A 23,573-nucleotide genomic window follows, 5' to 3' on the forward strand; every position below is an offset into this window, starting at 1 on the left:
ACTTCAGTTGCCACTTCTCAGCCCATTTTCCCAACTTATCTAGATTCAGTTGGAGTAGCATACTGTTTTTACTGTCGTTAACAACCATGCAACCGTTGTACCATCTGCAAACCTGGGTATTAAACCTGATATAATTTCATCGATATCATTGATAAATATACAAAACAACAATGGGCTCAACACCGAACCCTGAGGAACTCCACTAATAACATTTGTCCACGAAGAGCAGTGTCCATTGATTACCACTGTCTGTCTTCTCCCACTCAACTATTCCTTTATCCATTGTAGCAACTTACCCTTAATACCATATCTCTCCAATTTGTACAGCAGTCTTCCATGTGCAACAGTTTTCCCGAAATCCAAGTATATGATATCAAAATCATTTTTGGCATTTAGTTCCTTTGTGACCACATCACAGTATACAATCAAATTGGTCAGAGAAGACCTCCCTTTAACAAACCCATGCAGTGTTTTAACTATTACTGCAGTCTTGTCTTGATGATCCTGCAATACTTCTTTAACCAGTGATTCCATTATTTTCCCCGGAACACAAGTTAAACTAACAGGTCTATAGTTACTTGTGTCACCTTTTGAACTCCCTGTGTGAATTGGTGATACATTTGCACATCTCCAGTCTATGGGGACCTCCCCTGAGTCCAAGGAAGCTCGCATAATTATGGCTAAGGTTTGCTCACTTCGTTTTCTGCCTCCTTTAATATAACTGGATAGATCCAGTCCACCCCAGGTGACTTCCTTATGTTTAACTTCAACAATTTCTCCTCCGCTTTGATCTCAGTTATTACAAAATCACTTAGCTCTCTGTTAGAGTTTGATCTACTTCTGGCACTTCCCTCATTGAATAACTCCTCATGTGTGAATGTTGATGCAAAATATTCATTCAGTTTATCAGCTACCTGAGCATGATCATGAATAGTAAACCCATTATTTAAGTGGTCCAATCCGATTCATCCCTTTCCTTCTAGAGTTTACATAAGTAAAGAACTCTTTGCTGTTTTTCTTTGCATTCTTTGCCAAAGATTTCTCGTAATCTGCCTTCGCCTGCCTAACCTCCTTTGTGACTTGATTACAGACTAGCTTATATCTGCCATAGGCTTCTGTGTCAACTGATACTTTATATGCATCCCATACATTTTTCTTCTCTCCCACGAGCCTCATTAATTCATCTGACATCCACTTAGGCCTAAACCTTGAACAGTATTTCTTAGTTGGAATGAAAAGTCTAGTAGCCTCCAAAATTAAGTCTCTGAAGGCTTCCCATTTATAATTCAATGGTGGTAACATCATGAGTTGATCCCAATGTACAGAATTTAAAAACTGTCTGAGACTCCTGTAATCACCTTTACGAAAGCAAAAGCCCTTCCCTTTAGCCTTGATGGTAGTGATATCTTTAAGTATTTCCCACATCAGTACATTGTGATCACTGTCACCCAGTCGATCCATTATTTGAAAATTCTTAATGCATGAATATTCACTGCTGATAATATGAGGTACAAATGGTGAGATATGAGTTCAGCATTCGAAACGCCTTAAACACTAAACAAAAACTACTTTCCTACAAAGTACTACACTGTAAATTAGTAATGAATGCCTCGCAAAATGAATTTCATATGTTTCAAATGCAGTACATAGTACCAATGACATGCACTCTATAAAATATGTAAAACAAAGAAATTGGTGTAAAGAAATTATTAATGGAACATAATATATAAATCCAGCATCTGAAGTGCTTTAAGTCCGGGCAGCACATATATCCTATCAACCAATTTATCTTTTTCCTTTGTCCTGTCGACTATCCTCGAATAAATATTCAAAAAAGTGCCGGATTCTTGATAATTCCGATTTTTGAGATTCTACTGTAATTCATAAGATCGACAATTATGAGAGTTAACTTTAGAATCATCTTTGGATTTCACGCGGAGAACATAAAAAGCAGATAAGCTAACGCAATTTAAGGTATTTTTAAACAAAGAAGAAGCTTTAGAAATTCTGGAAATATCTCTCAGGTTACTTCAGTTCAATATCCTTAAGCATTGAGTTAAATTATTAGTTTTAATTTACCTTATACACACTATAGAAGTTGTAGCCATTATTTAAAATCTTTCTCTTTTCCTTTACAGGTAAAGAATTTGCGATTTTTCGTGGAGAAAATGGTAAGTCGTATGTGTTAGACGCTTTCTGTCCTCATTTAGGTGCACATCTTGCTATTGGAGGTCGTGTATTTGGAGAATGTATTGAATGTCCATTCCACGGGTGGAAATTCAGGGGAAACGACGGTTTGTGCACAGAGATCCCATATGCAGAAAAAAGTAAGTTTCTGATGAAGTTTTATACTTAAAATTAAAATTAATGATGAAGGTACATAAGAGAATAGTTTTACTTTTCTGGACAATGCAAGAGACGCCTGCAATTTGCAAGTTCTGCAAATCAGGCGTCAGGAGACTAGGCACATGCGAAGTGATCTGATTGAGGTATATAAAATCTTGAATAGGTTGGCAAGGCTCAACGTTGACGGGATTCTTCCTCTTGCTCAGATTACGAACCTGAGGTATAAATTCAAATTGAGGAAAGACAGTTGTAGAATAGATGTGCGGAAATTTGCCTGTAGCCAGCGGGTAGTTTACTGCTGGAACAAACTTCCGTCTGTCGTTGTGGAAGTTGATAGCTTAAATTCAAGGAAGAACTGGACAAACTTTTAGAGCGGATGGATGTACGAAATGGGATTTTTTTTTTTTTTTTTTTTTTTTTGTTGATGCTGTATAAGCTTGCTTTCTTGCATCATATGCCTCTACTAATGCTAATATAGCCACTCCCCGGCTAACGTAATACTTGACTTACGGAAATTCGACCTCACGCAAGTTTTTGCCGGCGGGTGCAAACTTAAGAAAATCGTGGAAACGTATTTTGCACACCGCATGAATAAATGGAAGTATCGCGAAAATATCCTAATGTGAACGCAGAACACTTTTTTTTTTTTTTTTTTGGTAATTCGTTCCAAGACCTCGGAAGTTGAAATTTTTGCTATACAGTATAACTAAGCTATTTATCTCTCTAAAGGGTCATTTTTATAATGGAAATTGCACTGCACTTTCATCGTTATAAATAAATAAACTTTTCTGTTTATACTCCGGGACGACCAAACGGTCAGAGGAGTTCACAAGGTAGACAGAATACAAGAAACAGCACCGTATTCAGCAGTCACGGGCTTGAACCCCGGTCACTCAAGGCACGTGTACTTATGCACCCGCGCGACTGACCACTAGGCTACGGCTAGCCTTTCATATGTTCCGTTATAAGAATCAATTTTAAACGCCTTTTCTGTGATATTTTCTAAAACACATTTCTGGAGGACACAACCATAAAACAATCGTACTTTCCGGTCTACTGGGCTTTTCTGTTAGTGCAATATAAACTCGATTTATTGCATTTGCGATAATACCGATAACTGGAATTCTGTGGGTTTTTACGATACGGTATTATGGTGAAATGAATTCCCCTTCACTGAAATCTTCAATCATATAATAAACAAATAAATTTTCAGAACATTCTCTTCATTCCTATTTACTTATTACAATGGTGAAAATAAAGGGACCAACGGGAAGTGCAAGTGCTGGCAGTGCTAGGAAACGAAACAAAATTGTTTAGAAATGAAGATGATTAATTAAGATGTACCGAAGGAGGCCAAAGTTTGTCATATATTGCACGGAATTAGGTCTCGCTGCTTCAACAGTGAATACTACATATTTTAAGGGACAGTGCGCGTATAAACGAACATGTTAAAGCAGTGGTTTCCAAACTTTGTTACTATACCCCTTTTAAAAAAAAATCTAATCTTTACCCTTTATTTCATGAAATAATACAGACACATTTTTAAATGGTAAAAAACGTATTAATACAAAAAATGAAAAAAATGTAATTGAGAGAATAATAACAAGGTTTTACTATATACATATTCGTTTTTAAATTAATTTGTTTTTAATGGAATGGATGTGCTTGTTCATTAGCACAAAATTTATCAAATCTAGGTGTCATTGAGGAGAGTGCTACTCGTAGCTCTTTTTCTACTACTAAACGGGCTCGATATTTGGATTTCATTGCAGCTAATGCAGAAAATCCCGTTTCGCATAAATATGATGTTACGAATGGCAGCAGTACTTGTATTGCTTTGCTGGACAAAGTATTATATTCTTCACTTCGATTCAACCAAAATTGAACTAGGGTTTCACTCTGAAATTTTTGTTTCAATGAAGTATCGCATGATAATTCTATCAATTTTTCCTTTTCAATAGTTATCAATCCAAATTCATCATCTTGTTCATCGACAAATGGATTCTGTATCCACGCGAACTTTGTAAAATCAAGATCTTCGAAATAATGTGAAAAGTGCATTAGCAAACCATCCAAGTGTTCAGTAAATTGAATTTTGTTTGCTTCAATATTAATTAACTCTGGCGCAGAAATCATTTAAAAGTGGAAACATGTCGAACCTATTTTTTTATAAATTTGATTTCCATAGCTCCAATTTTTTTATGAATGCTTTCACTTTGTCTTTTTGAATCAGTGAATGCATTTGTGGTCCTTGCATTGATTTATTCAAAACACTCAATTTTCCAAAAATTTCAACCAAATAGGCAAGTTTAACAATAAAGTTATCATTCCTAAATAAATTTGCCTCTTCATTATGATTTTCATCAAGAAAAATTGCCATCTCTTCTTTGAGTTCAAACACCCTTTGAATCACTTTTGCACAAGATAGCCAGCGCACTTCACAATAGTATAGAAGTGAGGTATAATTAGCTTCCATATCTTCACACAGCTTTGCAAACAACCTAACTTTTAACTTTCGTAACTTTTGTAAAAATGTTGAGTTCCTCGCTCATATTTTTTGACACAAGAGCTGCTCTGTGAAGCATTCAGTGCGTCCAGATAACTTCGAGTGATTTCTTTTAAACTAATGCTTGAAGACCTGCCTTGTGTCCTGACATTGACTGTGCTCCGTCAGTACAGAATCCAATGCGGTTATTCCACTTTATGTCGTTCTCATCAAAAAAAGTGTCAATTATATTAAAATTTTCATTGGATGTGGCCTTTCCAGGAATGGGGTTGCAAAATAATATATCTTCCATTATACTAGTTTCTACAACATATCGAACATATGCAATTAAATGAGCATCTTTAGCTACATCAGTTGCCTCATCTACTTGTATGGCGAATTTCGAAATACGCAGTCGAGAAACTAACTGATCCCAAAGATCTTCAGATACATCATCGATTCTTCTGCCAACTGTATTATCAGCAAGCGGTATTTGTCGCAACTGTTTCGCATATGATTCGCCGAACATTATTTTAACCATATCAATAGCTGCTGGCAAAACTAGAGTTTCTCCTATCTGCATTGTCCAAATACACATATGGATAATGCCAATACAAATACCAATCTGCATTGTACTAGCAATGCATTTGATGGAACAGAAACTATTTTTTTGAACGTTTGCTTTTGTTTATTAAACTCATCTAATTTTCTTTGAAAAAATTCTATGGGCTTACCAACGTATTCAGAATGTATAGTTTTAAGGTGCCGTTTTAATTTGCCTGGTCTCATACTATCTGCAGCCAAAACTTTCGTACAAAACAAACACATTGGTTTTTCCAAGCCATCTATGATAACACTTGTGAATCCTAATGATAAATAGGATGAATCGTATTTTATTTTATTGGGAGTTCTACCTCCTTGTTCCCTGTTGCTTGTATTCCCACTACCATTACTTGCATCAGTATCTTCATTATTAGTGGATTTTCTCTTGTAACCAATCAAAAATTTATCCATTCGTCTAAAAATATTAGGATTAAATTTATATTCTTAAAAAATACAACTACTAAATCAGTAACGATTGTTATCAGTAAGTAATCACGCCAAAAACAATAAAAAACACAATCGCACACCGCTGAAACCATATTTTCAACCATGCAGCTAATGCTATATACTATGCAATCTACCTATATATGTCATACATAGTACGCACTACATTATATATATTATATTACATTATATCATATCATATCATATCAATCATAATTCATCAATCTATTTCAGCAAAATATAATTTTTTTTTTTCAAATAAATGTTTATCTCATGTTTATATCGAAGTTAGAATGAGATAGGTGGCGGTAAATGCTTTAAAAATAGGTTATAAAATTTAATGTTATGTTATGAAAGTTTATTTATATGTATATATATTTTTTATTTATATACGTTATGTTATGAAAATTACATTTCTGTTAAACTTTTCGCGACTCCTTTTGCACTAGTCCGCGCCTCCCCATGGAGGCGCGCCTTCCAGTTTGGAAATCGCTGTGTTAAAGGATCAACGCATTTAAGATCAACAGTTATCACAAAACAGCGTTCAGGTGCTATATCGAAGATGGAAAAGCTATTAATAATATGGATGGAAAACAGAAGCGAGTGCCCCTGAGTCTAATGACCATTCAAGCAAAAGCAACAAGTATTTATGAAGATATAAAGGATAAGTACGGCGAACTCCAAGCCAAGTTCGTGGCAAGCAACGGGTGGTTTAATAGGTTCAAGCATCGCGCTGGTTTCCAAAAGAAACTATGCGGTGAATTCGCTAGTGCCGATTCTGCAGCTGCAGAGAAATTTTGTGATGCGTTGGAAAAATCCCCTTCTAAATCTCCACAACCCTTAACTTCCGCAGCGGCGCTTATCAGCTGGAGAGTTAATTCTGGCAACGATGCTCGAAGGGTAAAACTTGTTGACGTTATGCCTGTCACCTCTCTCGCTCTTTTTGTAATTTTGTACACTTCTGTAATTTTTCCTGCGGATGAGATAAAAAAAAAAATAGAATAAATAATTCTATTTACATGGTCATCGAACATTTCTTTTTCGCTTCAATCAAATCTGCGAGTACTGCATAAGCATTTAGGGAAATTCCGACTTACATAAAATTGAGACTTACGTAGAGTTCCGCGGAACGCAACCCTTACGCAAGTCGGGGGTGACTGTATGTTGTCTGCTTGATTCCATCAAGGAACTTCCAAACTTCCAACATCCCGTTGTTTAAATATGTTGTTGCTTGTTGCACGCACGCTAGCCTAACTGTAGGGAATGCGTAGTTTAACACTGATTGCCGCATGTCGCAAGAGTTTGAAGGAACTAGTAAGAGAGAAATAGCTCTGTATTTATAGCTCTGTAATTACAGCGTTACGTAATTATTTTAAGTGTCCGAGAATCATCTAACAGTTGCTAAATGTAAAAAAGGATTAGTCAGATTAATGACTAATCTGGATTATTACCAACAAGGAGAGGCAAGAGGATCAAAGCTAAATCTAAATATAATTGCCTAGTTGGAATGTTGGTTATGATTTAACTAGAAAAGACCTATGTATGGGCACAAATAATCTTAGATAATGTTTTCCTACAGATGGAAAATTTAAACCAACATTACAGTTTTTGTTAGCGGATAAACACAACTCTTACATATGCTTTACCGCAAACTGCTTTGTTAGAAGACTGATATGTTTCATAACGGCAAAGATAAATACATTACTCTTTTCCTTTTTAAACAAACGGTTTTTTGGAAGTGCAACCATGTTTGATGAAGAAGCAAATTTAGTTGATGTAAGGATTTCTTGTCTTAGTATACAGGGAACTGCCAATTCACTGCTGTTAAATTGTTATTATAGCTCTTGTCAAAAATTAAATTTTCAGGAAAATATGGTATTCAAATGAACTACAGTTGCGTTTAATTCGATATTTTGGAACATCAGCACAATTTATGAAATTACCAGTTTGATGACTGCACGGTAATTCAGAATGCTGGACCTGATTACAGTGGTAAAGGAGAACCCGAAATTAACTCGGAAATACTTTGTTTAATAAAGGGATTGGTTTTTAATTTAATTTTAGTTGGGAACCACGACACGTTTAGGCTTAACTGCGATTGATCAGACAAGGTTAACAGCATCAAAAAAAGTTCTTCGAAAGATGCCGTGTATGGTTACTTTTGACAATACAGTACAGCAAAGCACAACGACAGTACAAACATCTCGACTGGTCACTTGGGCAGCATTTTTACGGCGTCGCTTTTAGTCAGAGTGGAAAATTAAGGAAAAGTCTTGGTTAATGAATCTAGTAATAATATCCACAGAAAAAAATGTTCACCGGTAAAATGTCCATGAGAATAATGGTGCATAGGTAAAAATGTCATTTTTTTCATTATTCTTTTAATAAAATAATGAAAAAAAATTGAGATCGATCTCATGAGTCCTGTATGTAATAACTCGACTCCTACCTAATATATGGTTTTCGATAAAATTTTATATTTGGGTAGTTTATAAAAATCATTCCCAAATATTATTAAAATCGGAAAATAGAAATTTCGGAGAATACACTCACATTTTGAGTTGGAACACAGTGTTCTTCACGAGGCAAGGATAATTGCTTTGATCATCTTTATTGCGTCAATGAATCATTTCGAAATGTGTCTGCTTTCCATTTGAAAGTTATTTCTGTCTCGTGTCTCTGTGAAGAACAATACCACTGTAAAAGAGCCAGAAATGTGATTAGTGTGTGTGTTGTTCGAGCCACTTTGGCTACTCAGAAGCAACAGTCACTTGAAGAGGTAATTCTACACACCACGGAAGGTGGGCCAGTCCCAGTAGAGCATATAGTGTCTCAATTCGAGAGACGTCTCACCTGATGTTGCTAAAAGGTAAAACAAATTCCTCTGGGGGCCTACTTCAGAGGGGAGAGAAGGGAAAAAAATAATAAAAAAAACCGTAAGATTTTTTTAAAGAGATTATAAAACAGGTATTACAGAGGCCAGAGATTTCTCGTAATCTGCGTTCGCTTGCCTAACCTCCTTTGTGTGACTTGATTACAGACTAGTTTAAATCTACCATAGTGTTGTGCTGATAATTTATAGGCACCCCATGCACTTTTCTTTTCTACCACGAGTCGCATCAGTTCATCTGACAAGACTGATATTCATTTAGACCCATACCTTGAAGAGTGTTTCTTAGTTGGTATGAAAAGCCTAGTAGCTGCTATGATTAATTCATTCAACGATTCCCATTTAGAATCTGCTGATGGTAACATCATCAGTTGCTCCCACTGCATAAAATTTAACTTTCTGAAACCACTGTAGTCAACTTTAAGAAAGCAAAAACTCCTCCCTTTGCCCTTGATGGTAGTAACATCTTTAAATAATTCCCCAATCAATACACTGTGCTTACTGCCACCTAGTGGTTCTTTTATCTGCAGATTCTTACTGTATGAATAATCACTGCTGCTGATAAGATCAAGAGTACAGCAGACTCTCGATTTACTGGGATCGGATAAATTGGGACACTTCAAGACTCCAAATTAAAAAAAAAAAAAAAAAACGAAATCATAAAATCATAAAATTCAAGTAATAACTAAAATACGTATAAGCAGATATTTTGCAAGTCGTAAATAAGCGACAAGTGGCGTTATAAGTCGTCATTGGGAGATTAATGTGCCTATTATCTTGCAACTCACTGTCTTCACACCTGTCGCTCAAAAAAAAAAAAAAAAAAAAGAAGAGACCAGAAACCAAATGTTTAGTTTGTTTTAGTGCGTCGCGTCGATTGTTGTGTTCCGTTGCACCACAAAAAGACAAATTTTGTTTCGTTATTTATGTCAGGGATGTCGAAATTTTTTTTATAATAAATATATTTTTTTTTCTATAGAAATCGCGAAAATGATTGGTAAACCCAAAAGAGTTGCCCTTTCAGTTAAACAAAAATTTGAAATTATTCAAAAGTTAGAAAACGGTGCATCCGTTAAATCTCTAATGAACCATTATAATGTTGGTTGACCAAACCATACGCGACATTGTAAAAAATAAAGGGAAGCTATTAGATTTAAAATCGACATCGCAAAAAATAAAGGGAAGCATCGTATTGGACACACGAGTAGTACGTGGTAAGATATATATTTTTTGGTAACCCGTAAAAATATCTCCGGTAAAAATATCCCTGGTAAAAATGGATTGATTGTACATCATCATATTAACACTCATTGGAGTGTTCCCTGAGCATAAGCTCATCAACGAAATTTAACCATTCACATCGACCTATTTGGCCTTCCAAGCTGCAAATGGAATTGCCCTGCAGCAGGGAAGTTTACCACCCCTAGCCCCGTGGAGGCAGGTCGCTACTATCCTTAAATTTACACCAATTTTTAACACTAAGTTCATAGAGATCAGATTGCTTTGATCAAACCACAATCAGAAATCTAAATCAATTTAGAAGTCAAACTAACATATTATACATCAATTTAGAGGTCAAAATGTACCATATACATATAATACAACACTAAATAAGCAACGACAAGCAGTTGCAACACAATGCTAATATTCGCAAGCATGCGGGAATAATGAACGCTAGGTTCAAGTAGTGCCCTGAGCACTACGAATAATATTTACATTTCTTAGGTATACTCTAAGAAAATCTTATATACACTTTCATCCTCGAAAAGTCTTTGCAATTCATGGGGAGAGGAAACCCCTAAGCGGCTAATAAGCCTTCGACTTGGTATGTCATACATCTGGCATTGAAATATTACATGCTGGCTACCCTCAATCTGCCCGCAATGACAGGGATCACTGTCCGCAAGGTCTAGTTGATGTTGCCGCAACCGAAGTCCGTGTCCAGTAACAACCATAGCCTGAAAAACACCCAGCTTAGGCCACCTGCGTATCTGTTCTAACTTTGAAACGTGAGGCAATAGTTCGAACGTCACTCTACCTTTGGAGGACATCGTCCAACGCTCCTGCCAGAGCCGATAGACATCTTGCGAAATACGCTTGCCCTCATCCTTCAAGTAGGGTCTGCCGTAAGTTCTACCCGCATCGGGACAAGAACGAACACTCAACATTTGCGTGGGAATATTGTTCTTAGTTCGGTACTTCAGGAGTCGCTCGAGAACCACTAAGTCAACTGGCATTGCACCAGCGATAATCTGTATGGCTTCCGTGGAGACTGTAGGGCAAGCTCTGGTTACACTGAGTAACGCAAATCTCTGAGCTGCCACCAAGTGTCGTTTCACGACACACCTGTCTACTACCTGAACCCAGGCTCCACAGGCAAAGAGGCACTCATACAGAATGAGTAAGTTCCGTCCTTTGATCCCCCAGTCAGTTTGGGTAATTCTCCTCAGTTTCCCATACAGCTTCTTTATCTTATCTCTCATAGCCTTCGCAAGAGGAATAAAACTCAGTGTCTGGTCAAGATTGACTCCAAGGTACTTTACTATAGGGGCAAAGCCCAAGTTGAGCCCACCAAAGCGCACTGCGACTTCGTCGGCAATATCATCAGCTTGTGAACCCAGGCCCAAGTCTGTATCCTGTTCAAAAACCCAACTGGCCTTTTTCTCCAGTTCTAATCGGGCGTATACCACACACCAGTATGGCAACATCGTCTGCGTAAGCTACAATCTCTACACCATTCATGTCTTGATTTAATAACTCGTCCAAGACGAAGTTCCACATGAAAGGACCAATGATGGATCCCTGCGGAACTCCTCTGGAGACCGTGTAACAAACTTTCTCAAAGCGGTTATAGCCCACCACTCTCCAATCATGAAAGTAGCTACGCATAAGATGATAGATTTCACTCGGACAGTCCACAAGCCTCAATCAGCAAAGAATGCTTTCCCACCATAGGCGGTCAAAAGCTCCCTTAAAGTCGAGAAAAATTCCAAACGCATATTTGCTTTCAGAACCATGAACCAGGGAGAGCAATTTCACCACGGCATCCTCAGCAGAGTGGCCCAGTCTGAAGAAATAATGTCGGTCGGACTCCTGGTGTTTGTCTCTGTACACATTATTCAAGCGATTCATAATCAGTGTTTCGAACGTCTTTCCAAGAACAGATAGAACAGAAATTTTAATGAGAGTGTTTTAGGCACTTCTACTTTTAAGTGCCTACATATTTGTCCATATCCTTCCACATGCAAGAACTCAACTGTAATAATAATAATAAACGTCAGCTTATTATTAATAGTAATAGTATTTTATTTATAATAATAGTATTAATATTTTTTTCTATTTTTTATCTAGTAGTCATAGTAAAATATATCTTGTATTTTATTATTATTAATACAATATGAATTTCTTGTTTCGCCCAAACAAACGGGTGTCTAGATTCTTGAGCATTAATCTTTGAGCGTTCTAGACTCTAGAATGCTCAAAAATTAATGATTAGTGTATTGGAAAGCATGTGGAGCAGATATAACCATAATGGGTTTAGGAACCTTTACTCCTAATACTTTTCTGCCAGCCCAGTATTCATAAATTTATTTCTTAGAATAAGTTTGCATATTTTATTTCTCTAATATTAATGAAATCTGGATAGGCTCGAGTTTTTTTTTTAGCCACATTTAAAATTAGAAGTAGGTTTGTTGCGTGCGAAAAAACAGAGAACAAAATAAATACAAATTAAATTTAATTTATTGCGAATACGCTTAGAAACTTATTCTGTAATAGGTGAATACCATTTATTGTTCTAAAATTCTATCTCCAAAATTTTTCAGAATTCGCAACTTGTTGCTCGCTCGCTCAACAATGTGAAGGCACCAGGGGCGGACTGGCCGCAAGACTACTGGGGAAACCCCGGTCGGCCGGTGTGAATTTCAATATTACACTCTGACCTCCGTCCGATACATTCTATTTGTTTTCTCCGGTAAGAATTTTTGACTCAGTCAATCCCTGGGCACCCTGAAATCTTGTTGCGAGCGAGCTCTGTTGCGTGCAGTGTTGCCATTTTAGCGGTTTTCCCGCTAGATTTAGCGGAATTGCTTCAGGTTTAGCGGATTAAAATATGAAATAGCGGATAGCGGATTTTTTAGCGGGAAGAGTATAAATGTTTAGCATTTTATATATTTTGGCAATGTAACATTTAAATTAAGAAATATTTATTTAACAAATATTAAATTAATTGTTCAAGTAATTATTTAATTAACAATAAAAATATTTCATAATTGAAATGTTTTATCGATATACATCGTAAACATAGTAGGGATATCATATTTCATAGTTTTTTTGTTGTTTTTTTTTTTATAAAGCGAAGAATCGGTTTTATATTATTCTGGAATTTCCCTGAGGAGAACCCCAACAATTTTACGTAGTTACGCCCGCGGTCAAACGACCTGACCGTTGGGTCATAGCTTTAATTGTTGAATCAAATCTAAAAATGTGGGGAAAAATTCTAATGACGCCTTTTTTGAAACCGCGAAGAAATGGCATTGAATAATTTTTATTCGTCGTATTTGATTGGCTTCCAAGAAATGCGATCCCAATTACCGACATAACATTAAAAGTCATTTAAAAACTTTCAAACATATTAAGTCAGTAGAAGAACCATTTTCACCTAATAGATCAGGCAACCAATCTAAATTAAATTTTCCCACCAAGAATTTACAAACAGCTGAAGCAAAGTTAAGTTTGTTTGTTGTGCTCACTCGTCAATACTGGCAATAGACCACCTTGGTGAATTATGTAAGAATGCATTCCAAGATCAAACAGCCAAAACTTTAAAAATTCATCGAACAAAATGCAACGGCGTTATAAAATATATCCTACACCCCCACTTTCAGAAAGATTTATTATAGTCAGTGCTCAATGGCTTTTCAAATTATAGTTTGTTACTAGATGAATCAAACGATATTAGTGTAACAAAACTATTAGGTATTGCAATTGTGTATTATGATGAGCAATTCGATAAAAGAGTTTCTACATTCTTAGCTCTTGTAGAATTAGATCAATGTAACGCTGAAAATATTTCAAATTCAATTAAAATAACGCTGGAAAATTTTAAACTTCCTTTAAATAAATTTTCTGTTTATACTCCGGGACGACCAAACGGTCAGAGGAGTTTACAAAATACACAGAATACAAGAAACAGTACCGTATTCAGTAGTCACGGGCTTGAACCCCGGTCACTCAAGGCACGTGTACTTATGCACCCGCGCGCCTGACCACTAGGCTACGGCATCAGAGCCAGTCTGTTTTCAGTATCATTTAATCTACCTTCCATAATTACAATATACCAAAAATAATATGATGAATTAGCTGAAACGATTTAAACCAGAATTTAAATAATTTGTGGGCATTGGGACAGATAATGCTAGCGTTATGATTGGAGTTAATAACAGCGTTTATACACATTTGAAGTCCGATGTACCGAAATTGATATTAATTAAATGCGTATGTCATTCTTTGCAATTAGCAGTATCTCATGCAACCCGCGAAACATTCCCTAGAAGTCTAGAATTCATGATCGCTGAAACTTATAATTGGTTAAGTAAATCCACTAGCTGACAAAATCAATTCAAATATTTATACAGTGCCATAAACGATGGTGCAGATCCGAAAAAGACAGTTCATTCGTGTCAAACAAGGTGATTATCCATTGAAGTTGCTATAACAAGAATTTTAGAAGAGTATATTGAAATAGGGTCTCCGTAGCCGAGTAAAAGCCCATTTTGAAATAACTCCTTTGACTGACAAACGTTATACTGCACAACTTCTTTATTCAATGTTCAAAGATGAAAGTAATTTAGCGTATATTTTATTTTTAAAACCTATCTTATCTGAAGTACAAAGAGTAGACAAATCTTTTGAATCAAATTGAAAAAAATGAGCAACAGTATATAAACATTACTCTTGTTAAATGGGAAAACATCAACAATACAATGAAGTTTTGGTCAGAAGTTTAGAAATATCCAGATGCAAGCGGTGAAAATCCATTTAAAGAAATTAGCCAATTTGCATTGGGTATTTTAATTTTGCCATTATCCAATGCAGATGTGGAAAGAATATTCAGCAACTTAAATCTAGTAAAAAACAAAACACGCAACAGAATGAGTGTTGGCATGGTTAATGCAATCTTATCAGTACGATACGGGCTCAAAAGTGTTGTAAAAATTGTTTTACCTGAAGAAGTGCTTCGCAAAATAGGTACACAAGAAGCATATGATGAGGAGATATTGAATTTCGAAATTAATTTAGATTTTTATATATTGATTTTATATTAAAAACAGAAAATAAATAACTATTTATATATACTATTTGTTTGTTTGTTTTTATTCACTACAAAGTACAAACAAATGAAAATTTAAAAAATTTGGCGGGTTAAGTGTTAAAAATAGCGGATTTTGAGTATGCGGCTAGCGGGAAATATTATTAAGAGTTGGCAACACTGGTTGCGTGCTTGGCAATGCGAAGGCATCCCCTAATACGTTGCTGTAGAAAACAGTCATCCAATAAAACAGTCACCACAAAAGTCTTGCTAGTGTGAGCGTGAGCTATCCACAAGTTCCATTCAATATCTGGAAAGTTAAAATTCCCCCATTATAAGACATTCTGATTTACTGGCCCACTCTATTTTAGGGATTAATTCGAGTTGTCCTACACTTTTACCTAAAAGTAAAAAAAAGTAAAGTGCAGCCGTTATCAACCCACTGCAGGATGGAAGCCTCCTCAACAATTCATGTTGAGGGAAATGAGGGTACACTTTTACCTGCTACGGCCTAAATGATATCCATCAGTTTACAGATGTTACCTTGGTTTTTTACTCACAAATAAAAGGGTGCCAAGATTTCCTGGAAACCTCTGAAAGCACCCACTTAAAATTCTATTGTGCAAGGATTATTTTTGGAATTAATGATAAGAAAAACTGGGGAAGTAGAGAAATTCTCTAAGTTGCACTAGTCTAGGGTTATAAGACGTCCTCATTTCCAAGGACATATCCTAGTTTTTACTACACTACACTACACATCAGTTTATTTCTCTTAGGAGAACACCCGGTTACAGCCACAGGCTAGAGGGTGAACATACATATACAACTATGTTACAAAACATACAAATATGTTACAGTTATAAAATACATGAAATACATAATATCTGATTTATAATTATCTGAAATATAGAATAATTGAGTTATTGATTACTCCCAAAGGCTTTTACTACCGTAAACTGGTAAGAACATAATATCATGAAAATTGAAGCATACCTTCTGCTTAAACACACACACAAATGGGAGTTTTGCCATATTTACATAAACACAAATATTTACAGCCAGACAACGTACAGCATTTGAAACAACAGGAATGACAGCGATACAGTAAAATAAAAAATTTGAAAGTTCAATTTTCCCGCAGTCGTCTTCTTCTGTGGGGATTAGAGTTGTGTAGGTAGGGCAATCCTGACATCTATTTCCTGATGAGGTCGAGTTTCCTAAAGCCCAGTGGCTTGTGTCTGGCCGAACAAGGTGCTGAAACTGTATCCTTACATCTGTATTTGCGAGTAAGAGTTTCTGAGAACTTCCTTTCTGTAGGATTTCCACCGTCATGGAAGCGATCGTCAGCAGTTCCGAAATTGTGATGTCAAGAGTCAACTTCATGGAAAACGAGCTAAGGAACCTCCAGGAGACCTCATCCGACGTCATTTCGAAAATGGAATTCGGCTTCAGTATGATGAAAGCGAACCTCGCAGAACTTCATGATAACGTCACATTTCTGCACCGATGTAACAAGGACATCAAGCTCATTCTTCTAGACATCTACAATAAAATCGAACTGAATAAGTCCGAGGATTCTAGAGAGCTTGTCAACCTTCTCAACGCGCAGGACCTTATTAAGATTTATAAAAATTATGAAAAGACCAATATCGTGTTAATTTGTCCTGAGTGTAAAACGAAATCTAGTCACGTTCCTTCCGCTACAAATCCCAGAAGAAGCGACTCCGCTGAGGCCTCGATCGACATCCCTGATCAGGCCGAATCCACTGGTCTCCAACAGCCCCCTTCAGAAGGCAAGAACGAACAGTGTTCTTCCCAAGGGAAAAATCATTCTCGATCACAGGAAAAGACAACTGATGAATATCATCCCCTACACAGGATCAATACCAAGCCATTCAAGGAAAAAACATTAGGAGCGAATAAGAGTCTTCAACGCAATGAACGATCTCCCCCTCCTGGAGAACCAGCGTCTGAACTCCACACCTGCTCTTACCCCTCCTCACATAAATCACAGAAGGACAGTACCACCCATTTTCTCCCGTCTCGGGTACAAAACCATTCCGTCCAAGACTCAGAAGTAAGCCGATGTGCTACATTTGCAGATGCCCTTAAATCTAATCATTCAACTGTCCGCACACCTTGGAAGAATGCCCCCAGCATACGGGCCAGGCCGCACGAACCGGAGGAAGAGGAGCAACCAATTCCCGGTGCGCAAAGTCTACAATCCGAGGCACCGGAGCTTCCCTATCAACCAAATCGCACCCAGAAATTTCTGAACCACAGCAAATCATCCCGAAATTATTCATCTCGCCCCCACATCGAAGAAACAACCAAACCAAGACACCCAAAATTTCCTAAGAAGATGACACCGTGCAAAGAGAAGCAGAAATACACAAAAAATCAAGTAACTGCACCACAAAAGCCAAACTACAACATGAAGCCCACAGTCGGGACTGCTAACTCAACGAAAATACATGCAATTCCACTAAAAATCTCTTCACATGAAAAATCAATTTTTGTCTCCAGGCTTTCTCCACAGACAACTGTTGAACAGATGTGGTCTTATTTGAATGAAGACTTAGGCATAGACACAGAAGTTACCAGGCTCACGACCAAACAACCATACTATGCATCATTCAAAATCACTACAGCTGAATCAAACTACAAACTACTCAGCCTTGCATCCTCTTGGCCTGCAGGGGCACTAGTCAAACACTTCTACACTACAAAGCGTACCTCTACCTGGATGCGGTATCCCCAACGTATTGAAACCACAAATAATGAAAGGAAAACCTGACTCAGACTCGCCACTAAGTCTAAGTTTGGAGAAGAACATTCCGGTTATACCGAACATGACCTTAAAGGTTCAAACACTCTCACAGAAGCTTGCCAGCGACATGATCACCCGCCACTAACGCCTGAGGGAAGACATATGAAGATTGAAGTGAGAACTACCTCCAGAACGAACCATAGACGATTGATGAAGGCCATCAGAGCTCCAACAAGGACATACATCCAAACTTCATTAATGTGCACAATTTTCTATCAAAATACTAGAAGTCTGAGAAATAAACTTCAGACAATGGAAATTCTTCTCTTGTCAAGGTTGTATGACATCATTTGTATCACAGAGACATGGCTGTCCCCCAATGAAGAAGACCTCGCATTCTCTCAACCCACTTGCTTCTCGGGCATTTTTGCCTCCAGGGAACGGACGACTGGTGGTGGTGTAGGCATTCTCTATAACACACAAAAATTCTCACTGACTAGCTCAGCCACTCTAAAAACAGAACTGTTTGAAGCTGCAAGAGTCTCACTCAGTATTCAAGGCCACAGACTTGACGTGTGCACAGTCTACATCCCCCCTCCCACAGTAAAGAACACTTTACAAGAGATTTCCAACTGGATCATTAATCAATGCCACCCTAAAGCAACATTACTAGTGTGTGGAGACTTTAATATCAGCTCAGGCCAAAACACTCTTCACAAATTGTTATCTTCTAATCTGGCTTCAGTAGGTCTGACCCTCCAGAATTTTTCCCCTACCAGAGGCGCTAACCTGTTAGACCTAATATTTGCAACAGACACCCTCACCGTTGACAGCCAACCGGAAACAGCCTTCATGTCAGACCATCTACCAGTAGCCCTCATTCTTCCAATCACTTCCAGGACATCCTGGCAACACCAGGCACCAGTTAAGAAGACAGTGATTAGCCCTTCTCTCCTCAATCCAGAGAAATGCTGCTTCGCAGCATCCATTTTTCCTTGGGAAGCCCTAAACCAATGTCATCCACAACTCGGGCTGCACTTTCTTACCTGCTGGCTGCAGTCTATTGCTCGAACTGCAGCGTCAAAAACAGTTTCAATCTCCTGTCGAAGCAAAGCATGGTGGACCCAAGATCTCAGCCTTAAATTTCAGAATAAACAAAGGCTACATGCAAAATGGAAAGCAAAATCAGACCCACTAGACAGAATTGCATATTCAAGAGCCCGCGCCCAGTTTAATAGAAGCAAATCTGAAGCCATTAAATCCTACATCGATAAAACAAACAAGATCGGGAAGGCACCGTTTAAGGAAAGGCATGATGAATTCCCTCAACAACTTAATCCAATTGAATGGCTAGACTACATCACAAGATTTAAGCCAAAGTCAGCGTCAGACCTTAAGAGCATCCACAACAGTTGTCAGCGAGATGTCCTCGCTTCCATCATCATCACAAAAAGAGAGCTTATCCAGGCCATCAATGATATCCCACCAACGTCTTGCACTGGATATGATGGGGTCCCACAATTCATTCTTAAGAGCGTTAGTGTTTACATCATTGATGCACTCCTAGGTATCTTCAATGGAATCCTCACAACGCAAAGTTTCCCAACAGCCTGGAATCAATATATTGTCCGACCAATCCCCAAAACACAAGGAGCGACTTCAATTTCACAATTCAGGCCAATAATGAAAGCCTCATGTCTCCTCAAAGTCATGGAGAAGTGCCTTCTTCCCATCCTAACCAACCAGGTTCTGTCATGTGAATCACCATACATTCACTATGCCTTGAAACGCAGGTCCACCATTACCAACCTACTGCAAACCACCAACACCATCCTGGGGGCATTACAAGATAGGGCTGAGATGGCAATTGTGTATCTGGATATCCAGTCTGCATTCGACAGCATAGACATCCAGCCCCTCCTGCAACTTTGTGAGGATGGATACCAAATAAAAGGCAATATACTGGAATTCTTGAAGTCGCTACTTACAACCAGGGTCCTTCACCTGACTGTGAATAAAAAATCTTTCACAAGGAAAGTTAGTGTAGGTGTACCCCAGGGCGGAGTTCTCTCAGGGCTCCTCTTTACGGCTGCCATCCACCCATTCCTGTGTCAGCAAACAGAATTTATCAGTTATGCAGACGACTTGAAGCTCCTCTATCGGATCAACGGGACCGCCCGACCTGATTCTGTTTCTGAAACCATTATCAACAGCCTTAAGAATCTCATTACATACTTGGCACAGTTCTCTCTTAAAATAAATCCAAAAAAATCTGCACAAATGGTATTTTCCCTCAAATCAAACCCAACGCAACTAAACCTGGAAATCCACGAAACCCCCATCACCCCAGTCATCAAGCACAAAGATCTCGGCATTATATTCGACCCTAAACTCAGTTTCAAACACCACGTTGCAGACATTCACAACAAGGTCTGCAGAGCAAGATGGCTTGCTAAACAACACCTCCTTCATGTCACAGAGCCTGAGTACACGCTCCAATACATATACCGGTTTCTGCAGCCAGTCATCACCTACGGGTCAGAAATCTGGGCGTCGGCCACGAAAACCACTCTAAAAACCATTGCATCTGATGAGTACTGGCTTCTTCGGTGGGTCCTCTTCAAGCATAAACTGCCACCACTCATACATACTTCAGATATCATCCAACTTCTTAACTATAGAAAAGTCTTCAAACGGATATTTGACCTCCGCTTGCTTGTGTCAATTAAAATGATAGCGGGTGAAGTCAATACGCCAAATTTTTGGCAGATGTGCAATTGGAGGATCCCCCCAAAACCCTTAAGAGCCCTCCCCTCTCTGCAGTCTGTGGCGTGGAGGCTCAGAATAGGGGATAGATTCCTGCCCATGGAGATGCTCCACAACGTCCAGGAGATAGATGTGGACTACAAAAAGTTCATAAAGGACAAATCGTACAGAAGACGCATCATCAGGGACCAGCTTTCGTCTTCAACCGAGTGACTGCCATCGTCTTTTCATGTGTATTCATTTCCCATGTTAATATCAATTTTAAATGTAAAATATGTAATTATACGTTTTATGTCCTATATATGTTTTATGTAATTTTACCTGTATTAGTTATTTAATGTGAAACCCCTAGCATTGTCGCTGTTGTGGGTAATATTGCATCAGGCAATCATGTATCCAATCACTGCCTGCAATAAAAAAAAAGATATTTATTTGCAAGTGCAGAGCTTTTCAGGATTGATATTTAGATTGTTGAATAGCTGGATGGTGTTTGCTGGAAAGAATCTTCCGAGGCTATCCAACTGCGTAAATGCCGCTTTGAGTTGCGGTTCCTTATCTGCAACTCGCCTTGATTTTTCGCCGGGTATTTTTATCCACTCTCGGGCTTTCGGTGCGTCCAGTCGTCCCGTTAAAAGCTGAGCGAGGGTCATTATGTTCCTTGACGTGATTATTTGTCTCCAGGGTGTGACCTCTAAATTGGAGTATAGTATAGCTCTTGAGATGGTAAAAGGCTTAGCTGAAATTCTGTTCAGCCATCTCAAGAGCCAGTATTCGAGTCCTAGAAAGGCTTTGATACTGCATTCGGGAGCTGAAGACCAGATTTGTGCCGCGTATAGGGGAATAGGAGTAACACATCTGTTGATGTATTGCTTCATCAGACCGGGGTCTCTAATACCGGTGAGCTGGGTCAGTATTAGATACCCCAGCTGAACTCAACAGTTATTTTTCCATCGATATTTACAGAAGAAAAATTTTCGGCGTCCTCACTCATTTTACACTTGCGTCCTAGCTTTTTGTAATTTAAAAAAAAAAAAAAAAGACTGTATTGTCCCAATATTACGCAAGTGGACGGTATTATCTCAAAATTACACATCGAATTATGACTTCGCTACTACCAAGCGTGTCTTTGAACAAAACTACACGCCGAAGAATTCAGAAACATCCTCCCGCGTTATTGTCTCGCCACGCTGTCCTACGTCCCACCCCACGCAAATTTTTAATGGACGTGGGTCAGTATTAGATACCCCAGCTGAACTCAACAGTTATTTTTCCATCGATATTTACAGAAGAAAAATCCTTTACGTCAATGAGAAATTATGGGAGTGAAGTTTAAAAAAATGTAATTAATGACATTGAAATTTCATAAGTTTATTTAATGAAAATAACTCTCGAACCTACAGGCCAATAAGGCTCCTGGGGTTTATGGATATACCCTATAATCTTAAAGGTGGCAAGTGAGTGCATAGAGCCATTGAGGCTAATTATGAGAACATCACTGGACTCAGGAGCGATTCTGTTGGATTGGAAAAGTGCCGATGTGTTTCCAATACATAAGGGTGGTTCTACAAGGAGTGAAGTGAGAAGTTACCTGCCAGTTAGTCTAACTTCAGTAGCAGGGAAAATCATGGAGACAATGATCAAGGGTGGAATTCAGGATCATTTAGATAGAATTGGAATTCTGAAGGAAAACTCATGTTTAACTAATCTGGGTATCTCTTTTGGCAGGGTCACTCAAGAGCTGGACTTAGGGAATAATTTCAACATTATTTATTTCGATTTCAACAAAGCATTTGACTCAGTCCCACAAGAGCAGTTACTTTATAAGCTGGAACAGGTTGGAATCACAGGGAAATTCCTTAGATGAATAACTGTATGGCTTCAAGGCAGGAGGCAGAGGGTTATGATAAAATGGTTTTTCCTCATATTGGGTTGATATTAGAAGCGGGGTTCCCCACTTCTATTATTAGGACCACTTTTGTTTTTGATTTTCATAAATGACATCGATTAAGGGATAGAGGACGTGATGTCAAAATTTGCATATGATGTAAAGATTAGTAGAGTAATTAATGATTACCGCCAAGCAGAGCTTCTTCAGAGTGATCTAGATAGACTTCAAGGATGGTCAGAAAAATGGCAGCTATGCTTTAATCCAGCAAAGTGTAAGGTATTGCACCTGGGGAAAAGTCACCCCAAAATAACTTATACACTTGGCAGAGTTGAACTAAAGTCGGTCGTGGAAGAAAGGGACTTGGGTGTTACGACACGCTCAGACATGAAGTTCTCCGAGCATTGTAGACTGATTTCAAGGCATGGTGTTCTATCGATGATAAATCGAACAATTGCTAGTAGAGATAAGGACGTCATAATCCCATTATATAAGGCTATTGTTAGACCACACTTGGAATACGTACTATGTTCAAGTATGGTGACAGCACCTAAAGAAAGACATTGTGTTTCTTGAAAGGGTCCAAAGACGGGTAACTCGCCTGGTGAGATTGGAAAAAGGGCATCAGTAGCAGTGTGGGTCATTTGAATCGATTTCAGTTATGGTGGTCTCCGCTAGGTGGTGCACCCATCGAGGCACTTCGAACCGATTTTAATTGCAACTGCCAGGCGCCATCGTCGCCACAATTTGAACCGGTTTTGTCTCCCTTTGCGAACCAAAAGGCCCATCTATCGTAATCTTCGATGTCGAAAAAGGAATTTCCAAAGTTGACCTCCTTGAGGAAGTATATGATAGGAACCTTGCTGATCATATCACCAGACATGAAACTCAAAGTGAATTTAAAGTCAAGTACTCCACCAAATCTAGATCAGGTACTTGTTGCAACTGGGTAGTCCAACTCTCCCCAAAGATATGGAAAATATTATCCCAACAACATATATTTGTTGGCTGGGGCTCTTGCCAGTTCAAGGAGCACATACCTATCATCAAGTGCTTTAAATGCCTCCTATTCGG

General features: G+C 38.2%; 1 protein-coding gene across 2 annotated transcripts in view; it reads left to right on the forward strand.

The window, feature by feature from the left end:
• Positions 1-23,573, forward strand: part of nvd (cholesterol 7-desaturase nvd) — a 159,600-nt gene that overhangs the window by 62,022 nt on the left and 74,005 nt on the right. For both annotated transcript variants that reach the window (XM_090371987.1, XM_090371988.1), the window contains one exon: positions 2,139-2,327. In XM_090371987.1, coding sequence (XP_090228113.1) covers positions 2,139-2,327 — 189 coding nt within the window. The remainder of the gene's footprint in view (positions 1-2,138; positions 2,328-23,573) is intronic.

This window comes from Mastigoproctus giganteus, chromosome 4 (assembly GCF_048544385.1).
Source record: "Mastigoproctus giganteus isolate SK-2022 chromosome 4, ASM4854438v1, whole genome shotgun sequence".
Classification (NCBI taxonomy): domain Eukaryota; kingdom Metazoa; phylum Arthropoda; class Arachnida; order Uropygi; family Thelyphonidae; genus Mastigoproctus; species Mastigoproctus giganteus.